At 44.0% G+C, this 14,743-nt stretch overlaps 1 protein-coding gene across 2 annotated transcripts in view; it reads left to right on the forward strand.

Moving 5' to 3' along the window:
- The first annotated feature begins 1,017 nt into the window (after nt 1-1,017).
- Nucleotides 1,018-14,743, forward strand: part of LOC118233780 (RNA-binding motif, single-stranded-interacting protein 3-like) — a 161,834-nt gene continuing 148,108 nt past the window's right edge. The window contains exon 1 of one of the 2 annotated variants that reach the window (XM_035429718.1): nt 1,018-2,168. In XM_035429718.1, the coding sequence (XP_035285609.1) occupies nt 2,094-2,168 (75 nt within the window). In that variant the 5' untranslated portion in view covers nt 1,018-2,093. The remainder of the gene's footprint in view (nt 2,169-14,743) is intronic. The other variant, XM_035429717.1, reaches the window with a different exon arrangement.

Consider the following 14,743-nt stretch of genomic DNA (forward strand, 5'->3'; position numbering starts at 1 on the left):
TTTTGCAATTACGCTGATAAATCTCTCACTGACAGGCATGATGTTTGATGTTGTGAGATCTGCTTTATTTCTGAGTCGCAGCAGGTGGCTTTTGTAATTCATTATGGGGAAATATTGCATTGGAAGCTGTGTGGACTGTCAGCCATTTTTCTCCCATTAAAGTTACGGAATTTTTGAGAAGGTTAAACAACGAGGAACGACGTATCTCCGTGTCATCTTTAATCATTTTTGAAGGTTTGAGTGAATGTTTTTTCATATTTTAGTCTCATCCGGTCTCTTTGTCTGGTGCACATAGCCAGTTTGTTTCTGGGTGTATAAATGAACACACAACTCTTCAGAATCTGCATTGTAGTGATTATTAATTATGTGTATATTAACGACCCCCTTTACTGGAATCTGTATAGTGAAATCTGGAGAGCAGAACAGGCAGACATAAGGATTAAGTTTGAATGGTTAATCTAACACTGATGTCACCAAAAGAAATATATGTTAACCAGATGCTAATGGATAGCTTCAACTTAGCCGAAACCAAATAAATGGTATTTCAAATAAATTGCATTTGTTGATGTACATGCCCATCTACTTAATAGTTTATTATAAATAGTAAGGGTACTAGTGTTCTAATAAAAGTCAGTAATATATTATTTTAAACAACATGTGTCTCATACTGTACGTATTATGGAATATTAAAACTCTTTTGAATTTGTCTGAAATGAGAGAAAGAGTGAGAGCTGCCTCTAAAAAAGAGTGAGATGGGCGAGAGTGATAGAAATAGCTGACAAGGGAGTGGGAAAGAAAGGATGAAAAAGAGAGAGACTGTTGGAGGAGGGGCGACGAGAGCGGCAGATCCACGAGCCGCCGGTAGAGGGAAACGACTCCTTGTGCGCTTGGCCCCTCCCTCCACTCCGCCTGCCTGAAAATACTGCAGCTCTCTGTTCTGTGCCTGGCTCTGTGGGAGGGGAGAGAGAGAGAGAGAGCCAGAGCATGTGCAGGAGAGAGAGGGGGGGAGAGAGAGACCCGTCCAGTCCCGCCCATCAGCTGGGAGGGAGGCAGCTTGAGCTCCGCACAAGACCAGCCCCGTCCGCCGTGTCACAGCGTGGAGGAGGCGGCAACGGGCAGGCCAAGAGAGGCGGCTGGGAGGAGTGAGAAGAAGCAGGCGAGAAGAAATAGGGGACGCACACACACACACACGCGCACATGCACACACACAGTGGGAAGGAGAGGAAGACCCTTGTGGTGCACATTTATTTTTAGACACCAGGAATTTTTCTTTGTGTTTCTCTGCTGCTTTTATTAACCGCTCCCTGATTGGAGTTTGCATTGTGCTTCTTTTTTCTTCTTTTTTTAAAATATCAGTTGCAGTCAGGGTTTTGCTCGTTCCTTCTCTTCGGCCGTTCTGCTGCAAGTTGTGCTGCGGAGTTTGGATTGCTGTGGTGATCGGCGTGCGCCTCTCGGAGCGCGTCTGTCAGAGCGTCTGTCAGAGCGCCAGCGGGGGTAACCGCCGGTGACAGCGGGGCTCGGGCGAAGCTCGGCTGGGGACAGACCGCGGGCGAGCGAGTCCGGGAGAGAGCGAGAGAGAGGGAGAGCAACTGAAGCAGGAGAGCGGGGAAACGAGCGAGAGCCGGCTTTTTCGGAGAAGTGAACACTGCCATTCGCCCTCCCCCCCTCCTCCTCCTCCTCCTCCTCCTCCTCCTTTCCCTCCCTCTCCCTCCGTCCTCTCCTCTCCCGTACCGGGGAATCCGGGATCGCCACAGCCGCCGCCGTCGCCTCCTTTTCATCATTGTCACTGTCACCATCCTCATCCTCACCCGCTCCTCTCAGAGCTTCCAAAGAGAGAGAGAGAGAGAGGAGGAGGGGGGTCGTCTGCCTCAGAGGGGAGTATTGGGAAGTGATCAGAGGTCGCGGGACTGTCAAACTCCAGGAGACGCCGTTATCCAGGGACTCCCGCGGGGGCCTGCTGTCCGACAGCCACTTCCTCTTTGTCTCCCTCCGTCTCCGAGACGGGGTCTGCCCGCTCCTGAGAACCAGGAGAGCCCGCAGCACAGACGCCCTGCCAGCGAGTTTCCTGCCACAGCTATACCGATTCCAGCTACATGGGAAAACGATTGGAACAGCAACCAATGTACCCCCAGTACACCTACTACTACCCTCATTATCTGCAGACCAAGGTATGCGCTTACACCTGTAAACTTACCCCCCCCATCCCCACCCCCCCGTTCCCCTCACCCCCGCGTGCCGTTTTCCTACTGACAGGTGCAGCAGATGATGGATGGGCGGTCCAGGTAGCGTGCACAGGTTCGAGTCCTCGTGTTTGCGTGCCCCTTCGCTTTGAACGGTCTGTGAGAATTCCTCTCTGGTGCCGCTAATTGTATTACAGGGAAACTGTCATGGGCTCATTTCATAGTATAACCAGAGAAAGATCCCAATAAATAGCCTTTGATTTATTGTCCTCTGTTATTTTTCTGTTATTATAGTGTTGTGAGTGAGGCGGGTATCAGCAGGTTTGTGCGCGCTCTGTGATGTATGAAATGGAAAGTTGACCGCGGCGGGGCGCGAGCGGTGCCGTGAGGAATGGCAGCCCCAGTTTCCTCCTCCTCTGCTCTGACTTTGCCCCTGGCTGGCCGACGCCGCGGCGCGCTGACGAAGCGCTGACATTAGCAGGGCCGGTGTTTGCTTTCGCGGCGCTAGCCGACGCACGGCGGAGGGGAAACGCTCGAGCTCGAAGCTCCGGCTCCTGCTCCTCGCGGGGAGCAGGCTGAAAACGCTGGCATCATCAAACAGGGCCAGACCGGGCACGGCTCTCTCCTCTTACTCTCTCAAGTGATTCTTAGGTAACGTTAGCTTGACCGGCTTTCCCACCGGACTGGTGCTGGCCTTTATCCTGATTTATGGCTCAATGCATTTGTGTTGCTACATGGAACTCTCTGCTGTTCTTCAACCGCCCTCTTCTTTTTTCTTTCTCTTTCTCTTTCACTGCTTCTCTCTTTCTCTGTCTTCAGCCTCTCCCCTTCTCCTCCTTTCTGCCTCACACACTTCTCTGAAGTCAATCCAAAATACTTTATTTGTGTTACATACAACTAGTGCAATAACAGAAATATTACCCACGGATATATAGAAAAAGAAATGCATTTAATCTGCAAACAACTTCATAATAGCAGTGATTACAATATTACTACTAGATGATTTTTAAACACATATTTGCACAGTACAATGCCACTACTACAACTCAATGATAAAGCCATTATAAAAATAACAACTTGAAATTATTTTTCATTCATTCTCTCACTGTCTGTCTCCCTCTCTCTCTCTCTCTCTCTCTCTCTCGCGCCTCTCCTCCCCCTTCAAGGTTGCTTCATGCAGGATCTGCCCTGCACTAGCGTTGTAATCTATCCCCGCATGGCAGGGTGCAGGTAGTCAGACTCATCTCGGCCAGGCCTTTGACCCTGGGCCCTTCAGGACACGGGTAGGCCAGGCCGAGCGGAAGCCGCGCGCTATCGAGCGCTATCGAGCGCTATCGAGCTACGCTGAATCCTGTCGCAGTCAGAGTGCTGTAGAGCGCGCGCGGCGTTTTCACGGGTGCGTAACGCATTTCGCGCTGGTTGTGCGTAAGTCGCACGCCCTCGCCGTGCGCGCCCTCCGGCCAAAAGGACGCGCTGTGTAACGAATGACGCGAAAGCACACTCATCTCCTCAAATGATCTCAGCCAGCGCCGCACAACAGCCCGCTAATGATTATTGATTGGGGGATCATGGGAAAGGAAACGGCCAGCTTTTGGCGGGGTCACGCCGAGGATCACGTTTCAGCCAATCGCCTTTGCTGCCTTGTAAGCGTGCGTGGGGCCCTCCGCTAGATGTCTTCCTATTCGTCTTAATTTGGACAAGCTCTGAAATGGCTTCATTTCTTCAGGGAAAATGAATCACTGGTGGAAACAAGTGAGGGGTGGGGGGAAGGGGGGGGGGGGGAGATGGTCGAGGCCAAATGGCCACCTCCCCTTCTGAATAGCATAGCACGCACACACTGAGCACACAATGAAAATATTTATCTGACAGGTGTGCTGGGAATTAGAAGCATCTGGATCATATTATGATAAAAGGATATGCCCAAGGGGAAGGGGAGGAGTGGGTGGGGGTGGGGGGTTTCATGTTTTATGTCCCAGGTTGACAGAATTCTAATGACAGCGCTTTCCGACGTGTGCGTCCTTTTTTGCTGGGTAGAATTTGTTGGCAGTTGTGCGTTTTTAACCCCAAACAGTTGTGATGGGCACTGAGTCACGGTCAGAATGAAATGGAACTATAGCATCAGTCCTTTTATTGATTAGCACAGTTGAGTAGAGAGCACACTGCTCTTTAAGTGAAAAACATTGATTTCTGAAAGAGCATTTTTATGACTTGTTTTATGATATGTTTTCATCAAGCAAGCTCGTAATACAGCGCTATTATGGGAATATGTTTAAAGCTATCCTTTTTCCCACGTCCTGATGTTGAAGGGCCGTATCTGTTTCTGGATGTCATGGCAACTTCTTCTGTAAATTATTAAATTAGAACAATATTATATGTGATCTCACCAGCGTAGGGCACCAGTTCATCTAGGGCAGGGCTGCCCAACCCTCTTCCTGGAGATCTACTGATCTACTGTTTTGGAGTAGGTTTTCACTCCAGAAAAAGCGCACTCCCTGAAAAAGTTAACCTCACTCAACAGCTAGAGATCTTGTTGGGCTGTCAGTCAGTAGAATCAGGTGTGCCAAATTAGGGTTGAAATGAAAACCTACCGGACGGTTGATCTCCAGGAATAGGGTTGGGTAGCACTGGTCGTAGGGCATGTGACATTACCAAACGAATCCCTGTGGGGTCACTCTAGGCATTGGATTGTCACAATCATATGACTGATTATATAATTAGTGATCAATTGCCACCCCCATAAAATAATTGATATAATAGGGTGAGAGGAAGGAATGTGTATAAGAGCTTATTATTGTATTATTTCATTGATGGAATATCAAGCTCAAAAAATTATTTGAGTGCCCAGGTGTAACAGTACCATCCTGGTACACTGCACACCAATTCATTCATTTGCACAGTTAACTACAAAATCCATGCAGGCACTAAAAACGGCAATATACTGGCAATTACAGATAGAAAAACATCAGCCTCTGGCTGAAACAGACAGCAAGGGGGAATCCTCTGTCAGCTGGAGACGAGTGTTATCAGGGATTAGACGCATGCATTTTCCAATGCAAGCATTGCGCTTGAAAAAGCCGTGATTACGCGCATTTTTGTGAGGGTGTGTCTTGGCGAAGTCTGCTTAGTCGTGGACGAGCTAATGCAATCTGTCTTGGAGTGTTTAGGTCAAACATTCAGTTGGCCCTCAAGTAGTAGTTTAAAGTAAAACATGCAGAAACACAATCTGTTGTCCAGGTCAAAATACCTGGACAGAAGAAAAAAAAAAACACGTTCTTTTTGTTACTTCCAGTTTCCTTTGTTCCGTGCCACTACCCGAGACCGTCTTACCTCTGCACTTCGATATCCATCTACGGTTCCTTCCGACCGCCTGGCTGGTTCACGTGTTTTCTGTTCTCCTTCATACAGTTTGAGTCCCCTTTGAAGATCAGACGTCCTCGGGAGAGGAGGGGTGGGGGTGTGTGGGGGGGTGGGGATGGGGGCGGGGGCGGGGGTGGGAAGGAACATGTGTGGAATGGCCCTGGAAACACACGTAGAACTGGAGGATATGAAATAGATTTGGAGCGGGGTAATATAAACACAAATCAATGGAGACCATTCAGGGAATGTGCTCATATCTGCTCAAGCCAAGGGGCTCCATTAATCCTGTCAGTTATTCTTCAGAGGAGGAGTGGGGAGGGGGGGAGGGGGGTGCTGGGGCAGGGCGGGGGGGCCATGAAGAGAGAGAAGTGCGTTTGGGGGTAATGAAAGCAAGGAAAAGGGTTTGGTTACACTACTGGGGGTGAGCTATTGTACTGCAGAAATAACACCGGCGCTGTTTAAATCCCATTTTGAATGCTGATGAATGGCTAAGTCTGCTTGTCGGTGTGCAAATTAAACCCATGCTTTCTGCATGGCCAAATGCTGACAGCCAGTGTTGGAGATGTAGCATATGTTACGCTCTTTTTCTTCACTCGTAAATGCATATTTGTCATCCCTTCTTCAGTTTACCTGACAGCATACACAAATATGTGAGAATTAGCTCTGAATTCAGATTTACCATTACTTCTAAACAAATGAAAGTTTGTTAGCTGATCACGAATATCAGTGTTTTGTCTTTGTATGTTAGAAAGTCACTCAGAAACAGCACATGTAATTGAAATGTTAATTAGCTCATTTGATCTGGGAGTATCTTGGATAATTAGAACAATTAATGACATCATTATCCTGGAAGACCATAGCGAAGTGGGTCAAGCTCTTTATTCTGCTTGTGCTGAGTGGTGAGTGTTGAGATGACTGCAGAAGGCCAGTCTGGGCCAAGAGTGTTCCTCAACCAAAAATGTACACTTTGGGTGGAAAATGCCAGAAAAACGAATTAAACAATGCCTATCAAAAGAAAGGCTTTAATACAAGCAGACAAGTACAAGCATCACACGTTCTTTAACCTTTCTCTGAACTGCAATCTGGCAAAATGTACCTATTTTGATCTAGAAAGAGTGAAAAATAGTGCATTGTATCCAAAATCTCTTGGTCATAGCCTCGTCTGTGGGAGTGTATTCCATGCCTGTGGTATATGCTGAAAAAATGCTGGGGAAAAAAAGGGATGTGACAGTGGGGGATGGCTGCATCATAAATATACCTGACTCTAAGTTTGAGAGTAAAATGATGATATGCACTTGCCCAGAACCGTTAGTAATAGGGATGAATCTTTGATTCTTTGATTCTGTAAAATTTGTACAGGTGCACAGATTTCATGTTCATGTCATGCTCTCAGCAGCTTGTCTTCCCGATTATCCCATCAACCTGCACTTGCATTAGTGCGCTCATACATTAGGATGCTATTAGTGCCTCTGTAAAGTGACTCATTACTTGAAAAATCAAGCTTCCCTTTGAAGCCCACGCGTTTCATTTTAATTGTCGTTCCAACAAAATGGATTTTTCAGTCAGAACCTAATGCATACCTGTTCCACATGAATCGCCTTGTTTCAGTGCATAAACAGAGTCCCAAAACCCAAGACAACACACGGTTCTTAAGTCTCAATGATACTTGATGATTTGATTTATTCGGTCATATCAGGATATCAATGCTTATTTTCAAGGATATCATGGTCATTAAAGATTAAAGTTCAACATTGTAATTTCAAGCTGTGTGACAGAGCATGATGCTTAATGCATGATGTGGATATTTGTTAGATGATGATGATGATGATATCTCTATGTGTTTGTGTGTGTGTGTGTGTGTGTGTGTGTTTACTGTAAGCATGACTTTTATGGTCTGTGGGGTTAGAATGGTCTGGTTCTCTGTTCAAGCAGTACTTACCCTACCAGAGTTATTTCTCATGATTTTTTAATGATGAGCCACTTAAAAGAATGGCAGACTGCTTTTAAGACTGAAAGGGCTTGCCATGACTTCCAGACAATCTATACAGAACAATTCTGGTTGTGGAGGATAATGTGTGTATTCAGAAATATTTTGAATGGGTTGTTTTCATATGGTTTACATCCAAGTATAGTTATAATATATAGTAATAATTAATTCAAGAATGTTGTTTACATGTTCCAAATTCCAAGTTAAACGCCAAGGATCAATAAAATACAAGCAGATCAGTGCATGAGCTGTTGAAAAGAACTGGAATACAAAAATAAAGACGGCCACACTCAAATAGAAAATGCTCATAAACATTTTGGCAACATTGCATTCGCCAACATTTAAAAACTTTATTTTTAGGCAAAGGCAAAGACAGATGTTATTTATTCCAATTAACCTGTAGTTTGGCCATGGTTTTTTTTTAGAGGTGTTTTTCCACCATATTGATGAAAGGCTGAAGATACATGTGGTTGAATACCTCTATTGGCAATTGTCCGGCCGTTGAAAAGATGAAGGTTTGCATCACATGTTGATGAGACATTTCCTATGTATCATTTTTTGAACTATCCATGTACAAACACAGCCAAGTCAAATGGGTTAATAATTATAATTGAGTAATTTAAATTACTGTGTTTTGTAATACAATGCAATTAATTCATTATGCCATCTCTTGTATATTAGATCTATGCATTCTGAGCATCCTCCTACAACTCACCAATTCATTTTTGTCCCCAGTAAGGGACATGAATCTCAGGTCTTAATCACAACCATACTGTATATTGTACTATGCTGAAACATACTCTACAAAGGGCGTACAATAAAAGTAAAATAAATATGTTCACTGCAACATGTTTTTGTCATCAAAGACACTTATGTAAAAATAATAATAATAATTTAATTACATAAACATTTTTCCTGCACGGTTTCAGGAGGATATGCACTCAAAATCCTCGCTCCAGCACAACTGAAAGAGGGTGCTTGCTGGAATAGTCACTGCACTGTGGATAATGTGGAAGCCGGTCCCGAGAAAAAGGGCTATTATATTTTGAAGGAGTCTAAATAAATAGTCATTAGTGTTTGAACTGCTGCCTGTGGTGATACAGCAAAATAAACTGTAATGAGGCGCTAAATAAATAAAGATATATCCGTACCAATTTGGCCAGTCAGATTAAGCTCTTGAGCATTTGCGCAAGCTAGGATTACAGTAAGTAAACACTTCCCTGTCAGGTTCCAGCTGCAGTCATTTGCTCAGCCCTCTTGATTTTATCAGAATAAGTAGCCTGTAGACCACTGCAAATACACTCAAGTCCCAAGGCTGAGAGTGTCAGTCACAAGGTGTCTTCATGCCAAAAATCAGAGGGTAGAAATGCGCGGTTACTGTAGGCCAGGTTTCTGAAGGTAGACATTTTCTTAATTATTTGAAGGCCCCGTAAAATGACTTCCCTGTGGCTGAGAACCCTCGCCACATTAAAATATGGGCACCACTGTCCAACACCCACTGAAGATGGGAATTGTGGCTGAAATACACCACTTTACATGGAACTAAATGTAATATCATTTTTGTATTTAACTAGTACCGAATGAATAGGGACTAAATGCAAATATCACAGCATGATGTGTGAAGGTTTTTCATCTGAAAATGTAAAATATCTTAAATAAACATATTATTTATGGAAATTTAACACGAATACGTACACAATTCAATGCGCTGGAGTACAGTGCTAAAACAGCAAAAATTGTGTATAAGCACACACATTTGTTGGTTAGGCTCTGTACTCCAGCATATTGCATTTGAAATGAAACAATTCATATTGTTATTCACACCCTCAAATTAAAGCTGAGAGTCTGCACTTTAACATCATATCCGTTGTTTCATTTCAAATCTAATGTGCTGCAGTACAGAGCCAAAACAGCAAACATTGTCACTTTCCAAATACTTACAGACTGCACTGTGTGTATTAATTGACGTTTTGCATTCTGCTGAGGAACCCCTGAGATTCCTTCAGTAGTCTAGACTCCATTTTCTCTGACCTACGCTTCTTGCAAAATGCATTTTATGATCAATATCTTTGTCATTAAGAACTCCCTTCCTCCACAGACTCAGATTCTCTCAGATTGATACCAACCTGTGCATGCATTAATGTTGACCTATTTTTAATATTCTATTCAACCTTAGGTTCCTTTGTTATAATTTTCCCATGCTATATCAATGGTATATTGAACTATCTGCTGCTGTTTATTTGCCGAAGCTTCTCCAGAAAGTGTTGTGCTTTTGAATTGCCATACTTGATTGGAGTCCTACTTAAACAAGATGCTTTTTTTAGACAGTTGAGTGACTCCAGGCCAGGTCCCCAGCAAACACATCCAGAACCCCTGCTGTAAGCAACAGGTCAGGACAGAGATGGACAAATGCAGTTTATCAGAAAAATGGCTCTGTAAGTTGCTACATCTGAGATTTTTGGCCAAATGAATACTGTACAATGCTAAGAATTCGAGAAATTTTAGCATTTCATTTAGAAAAATGCCAGAAATCAAGTTACCCTGGGTGAGGAAGACAAAAGGGGGAAAATGACTATGAGTGGGGGTAACATGGAAGACACCATTGACTGTGATGGAACTAAATATTTATTTATTTATTTATTTATTTATTTATTTATTTATTTATTTATTTATTTATTTATTTATTTATTTATTTATTTATTTATATATTGAAAAGCTGAACTCGATGGTGGTGATGTTGGAAGACGGGCACAGAGTGAATGGGGCTTAGACACCATGGGTGTAGGTGAGAGCAGGGAGGCCTGTTGCGGGCCCATTGAAAAGCATGTGGATAAACCCCTTTTCATGCTCTTGAGGCTGCCTCGGACATTGTCCACTTACAATTACAAGAGAAAAAAAAAGATCCTGCTTATTCTCTTTCTCCCAGGGTTGTATTTGTTTAAGCCATAGAGGGCTGGTAAGTACCTCAATAGGATTAGCCGGGCAGGGAGACTGTGATCAGTGTCCTGTTGACGCTGGGGGCGGCAGGTACATGGAACCTCCTCAGCGCCGCATAAAAGCCGCGTGCTGGCCCTTCCGGCCTGGACAGCAGCAAACCCGCTCAGATTTCACACGCCACAGCCCCAGAGAGCCTATACATCTTTCTGCTGGAGAACCTCGGTGCATTCACACATCCGACCCTCCTAATTGTTTGCAAACTGTGTTCGCATTGCTGTTGATCAAAGCAGACAGTCTGCAATGCTTTCGATTCAGAGGGCCAATATGTGGCATTTCATATTGTACCTACTTTAGTTCCACTTCCTCCTCTTTCTGGAAGTGACAATGTTTTGGCTAATAAGACTGGACCATGTGTGCCAGTGTATGTAAAGCACTATGGCTTTGATAGAGAAAGGTTTAGACGGAGCAACTCTTTGGTTGCGTAACTTTGTTCTGCACCAAGATAATGTATTATCATAATGCACAGGCAGACTGGATGCTATACTCTATATGGTAAATGTCCCTGTAATGACGGTCTGCATTTGTGTCATAACTTCTGTACTCCGTAAAAGAAAAAGCACTTAGCATTGGGCATGTCCTCTTAGCAAGGCACTGCTCTTTACATATTTAATTAGCTGCTCTCTTTGCATTAATTATTGAGGTGATCCATGTATTCTAGTGCTCAGAATTGTAAATCCATGCTTCATTGCTTTTCAGGGTCACCATGCCTATGTTTACTCTAAATCAATTACTGTATTTCTTTAGGGGACACTGGTCTTGTTAATGAGGTTTTCTGCGAAACGGCGAATAGTCATGCATGGCGATGGCATTAATTGCTCGATTATGCTTTGAATGTTATTAAGCATGTGCACAACGATTTTTCTACCTTTTCGAAAGTTCGAAAAAAGCCATATAAAAGTGCTACACTGTAGTCATCATTTCTCAAGTACTTCCAAAAAAACGGCTGTTTGCAATTTTCTCATGTATATAAGAAAACCAATGTAACAAATTGTGTTTTTTTATTGGGCCATATCTTGCTTAGCTATTTTGTTTTTGTATTGTTCCTTTTCACCAGTATTGGATGAAGGATGATTATTTCTCAATATCTATGCAAGGGACAATACAAGAGAAACAGTGCTAATGCAGCCGGTGCTATCCAGCACACTGCTGGGACCACTGGCGCCACAAATCTCGGAAACTATTAATGGCGGCGGAATACTGATGCGCTTGAGAAGGGAAACCGTGCTCCTAGTACTTTTTCTAATGCAAAAAACTTTATTTTTTACAAAACTCAAAGTCACTCCTGGGAGTTTCTTTTAACAGTACCAGAACGTAATGGCCTTCCGTCCTGTCGCCCGATACACAGCGCTCTGCACCCGTGCTGAAATATCACGACCCAGAGATCGACTAACGGGCAGGGCGCTGATTTTCAGCATCATTTAGCAGGGCCTTCTGCCCGCAAAACACGTTTCTCCATTATGAAAAAGGTGGCCTTCTGTGGAAGAGCCAGATTTCACTGCAGTATCTTCAGCGGCCATTCAAAGTGCCACATTATGTCTGCTTGCAAGGTCTCCTTTATGTGCACGTCTTCTTTTTGTTTTGTTCAATCCACATATGAAATCCCTCAAGGAGCCTCGTTAGGTTGAGTAATAATGAGGGAGATCACTGAATTGGGTGAGCTCTCCGGGGCTGACTGGCTTTGATTTACCGGAGGGTCATGGCCATTGCATGCGGTGTCAATACGATGCAACGTGTTGTGTGGACTGGACAGCGGAGAACGGGCTGAAGCAGCTTCACAACTAACTACAGGTCATCCAAGTTCATCACAGAGCGGAGAGATTTCCTAATGACACACATGCTTGCCCACACAGGAAAGCACAGGAAGCGGATACAGTATAATCATGCTTGTTAATACGTACGCACACGACTTCCCCCACATTTTGTGTTCATACATGTTAGCCCACACGTGCACAAAAGCACATGCATACACTTTTAGAATATTGAATACACACACACACACACACACACTTGTTACTCACAACAAGTCAGAATTATATATACACCCATGTACACAGACATAATTATAAGACAATGCACACAAAGCCGCAGACTTTCTGTGTGGGTGCCGATGTTCGAGCAGTTCCAGGATCAAATTCTTAACATCTCGGTCGAGGAAGTGATATCGCCGAGTGGCAGGGCAGGATACATTTCATTAAGGTGAACACTGTGTACCGTGCGTTGGGTGGGTGGGGGGGTTGAGTGCCGCTCAGAGTTCAGAGAGTTTACCGCATAATCGCAGTCTGCCTCCTGAGCGTACCCTGGAGAGTGTCTGAGGAGGGGAGCCGGAGTCTGCACCAGGTCATGGAACCTGATAGTCTCTTCTTCTGCCAAACGCATGAGGTCACCCTGACTCGCCTGCCAGCTTCCCAGTGTCTCCACATTCCTACAGCTTCCCAACATCCACCCCGCTATGTCACGTTCCAGGAACACTCACCTCCATGTTCCCAGCATCCACAAAATGACGTCACTTTCCAGGAACATTCACTGCCACGTTCCCAATTTCCACGGAATCGCATCGCGTTCCAGGAGCGTTCACATCCAGGTTCCCAACATCACCTGCAGACTTGTTAATGCTTCTCTCAAACTTCCACATCCCCAGGAATGGCCTAACACTTCTTGAATACAATGTATTTACTTTTTTAGAATTATTAAACCTCTCTGCACCAGCCCCCTTTCCCCCAGCTTTATTTAATTCTAAGGTATCCATTCCCAACATATAGCACTGGCCTTCACCTTTCTCAGGGCCACTTCACCTATGTTACAGCGGTATTCAGCTCTAAGGCATGTTCTGGAGATCGGCACATTGCTGTGTTTGGAAATGAGTCCTCGGGGTTTGAGATAATAAATACCCAACTGATGTGGTTGGTACTTGCAAACACAAACTGATCTGTCAGTCCATTAATTTTTTTTTTCTTAACCATTTTTTGCATGCTTTGAGGAGAGTAGATCTAAACTGCCATCTGTAACTTTGTGCACTTGTATCTGGCATCACCCCTGTTGTTCTGCAAAAAACGACTTCTTTTCTGTTCTTCATTTTTTCCGACTTTTTCATTGGCACAAACTTAAAAACATCCTCTATTTTTAGGATTCTGTTAGCTCCTGTGGACCCTCCCTGATTTTACATCCCTCTACGCATTTCTTCCTGTTTGCTGGAATCAGGAAACCGAGCTTCCGAAGAGAGGGAACACTTGATTTATTCACATGTATTCTAGTAGGGAAAAATATCAAGCCAGTCAGGCGGAAAGCTTCATCTATTTTTAGTTTACTAAAGGACTTTCTGGCAGCACTACCTCTACACTACACTTATATAATTGCAGGCAATACAAAATAATAATTAGTAGTGGTAGTAGTAGTAGTAGTAGTTGTAGTAGCTGTAGTAGTACTTGTAGTAATAACAGCAGCAGTATCAGCAGTAGTATTAAAAGGTTAAGTTCTTATTTGAGGGGACTTGGAATGCATGAGATAATAAGAATTCAGTAGTGAACAAAATCATGAATTAAACTCATTAATCAAACTCACCAGGATTGCATTAGATTAAATATTTCACAATTTAATGAATGTAGTTGGAGGGTGATTGATTATACTTCTTTCCCACAGAAATGGCTTCACAGAGCAGGATATCTTCCCTTGCCCTGTTTATAGCACCTTGTTGTGGCTGTTATGGAATTAGTTTTGTTTTTCTTGTTTCCCCGGGGTCAGGGAGAGACTGATGCAGAGAGTCAGAGCCGGGGTGTAAAATAGCTTCAGCTGTGACCCGTGTAGATTGAGCACTGACCCGAACGTGGCTTCTCTAAGGTAGAGGCGGAAACCAATCTAGTTGTCAGGCAGTGTGTGTATTTTAGCAGCACGCTTTGGTGGGTATTGGCCCTTGAAGCAGCTCCCATTCATCAAACCGTCTCTGATTTGTTTGTGCTCCTGGGTCTCCCTGCAGGGACCGTTCATTTGTCTGATAATTATCAATGAAAAACAAGCAGGTGAATCATATCAAAGTCGGTTATCATGATCATGTGGCCTTTTTGAGGAGTGATGGAAAACATGTAGCACCTTTTCCAGATGGATAAGCCTTCTTGTGTATGTTTGATATATGGCAGTGCATAATATATAAAAAATGTGCCTAATAAAGACACAGTAATAAAGATGCTTTGTGTCTTTTCTGGTCTCAAGATTTTCTTCATCCCCAAAT

The sequence above is a fragment of the Anguilla anguilla genome, chromosome 8, assembly GCF_013347855.1.
Source record: "Anguilla anguilla isolate fAngAng1 chromosome 8, fAngAng1.pri, whole genome shotgun sequence".
Classification (NCBI taxonomy): Eukaryota; Metazoa; Chordata; class Actinopteri; order Anguilliformes; family Anguillidae; genus Anguilla; species Anguilla anguilla.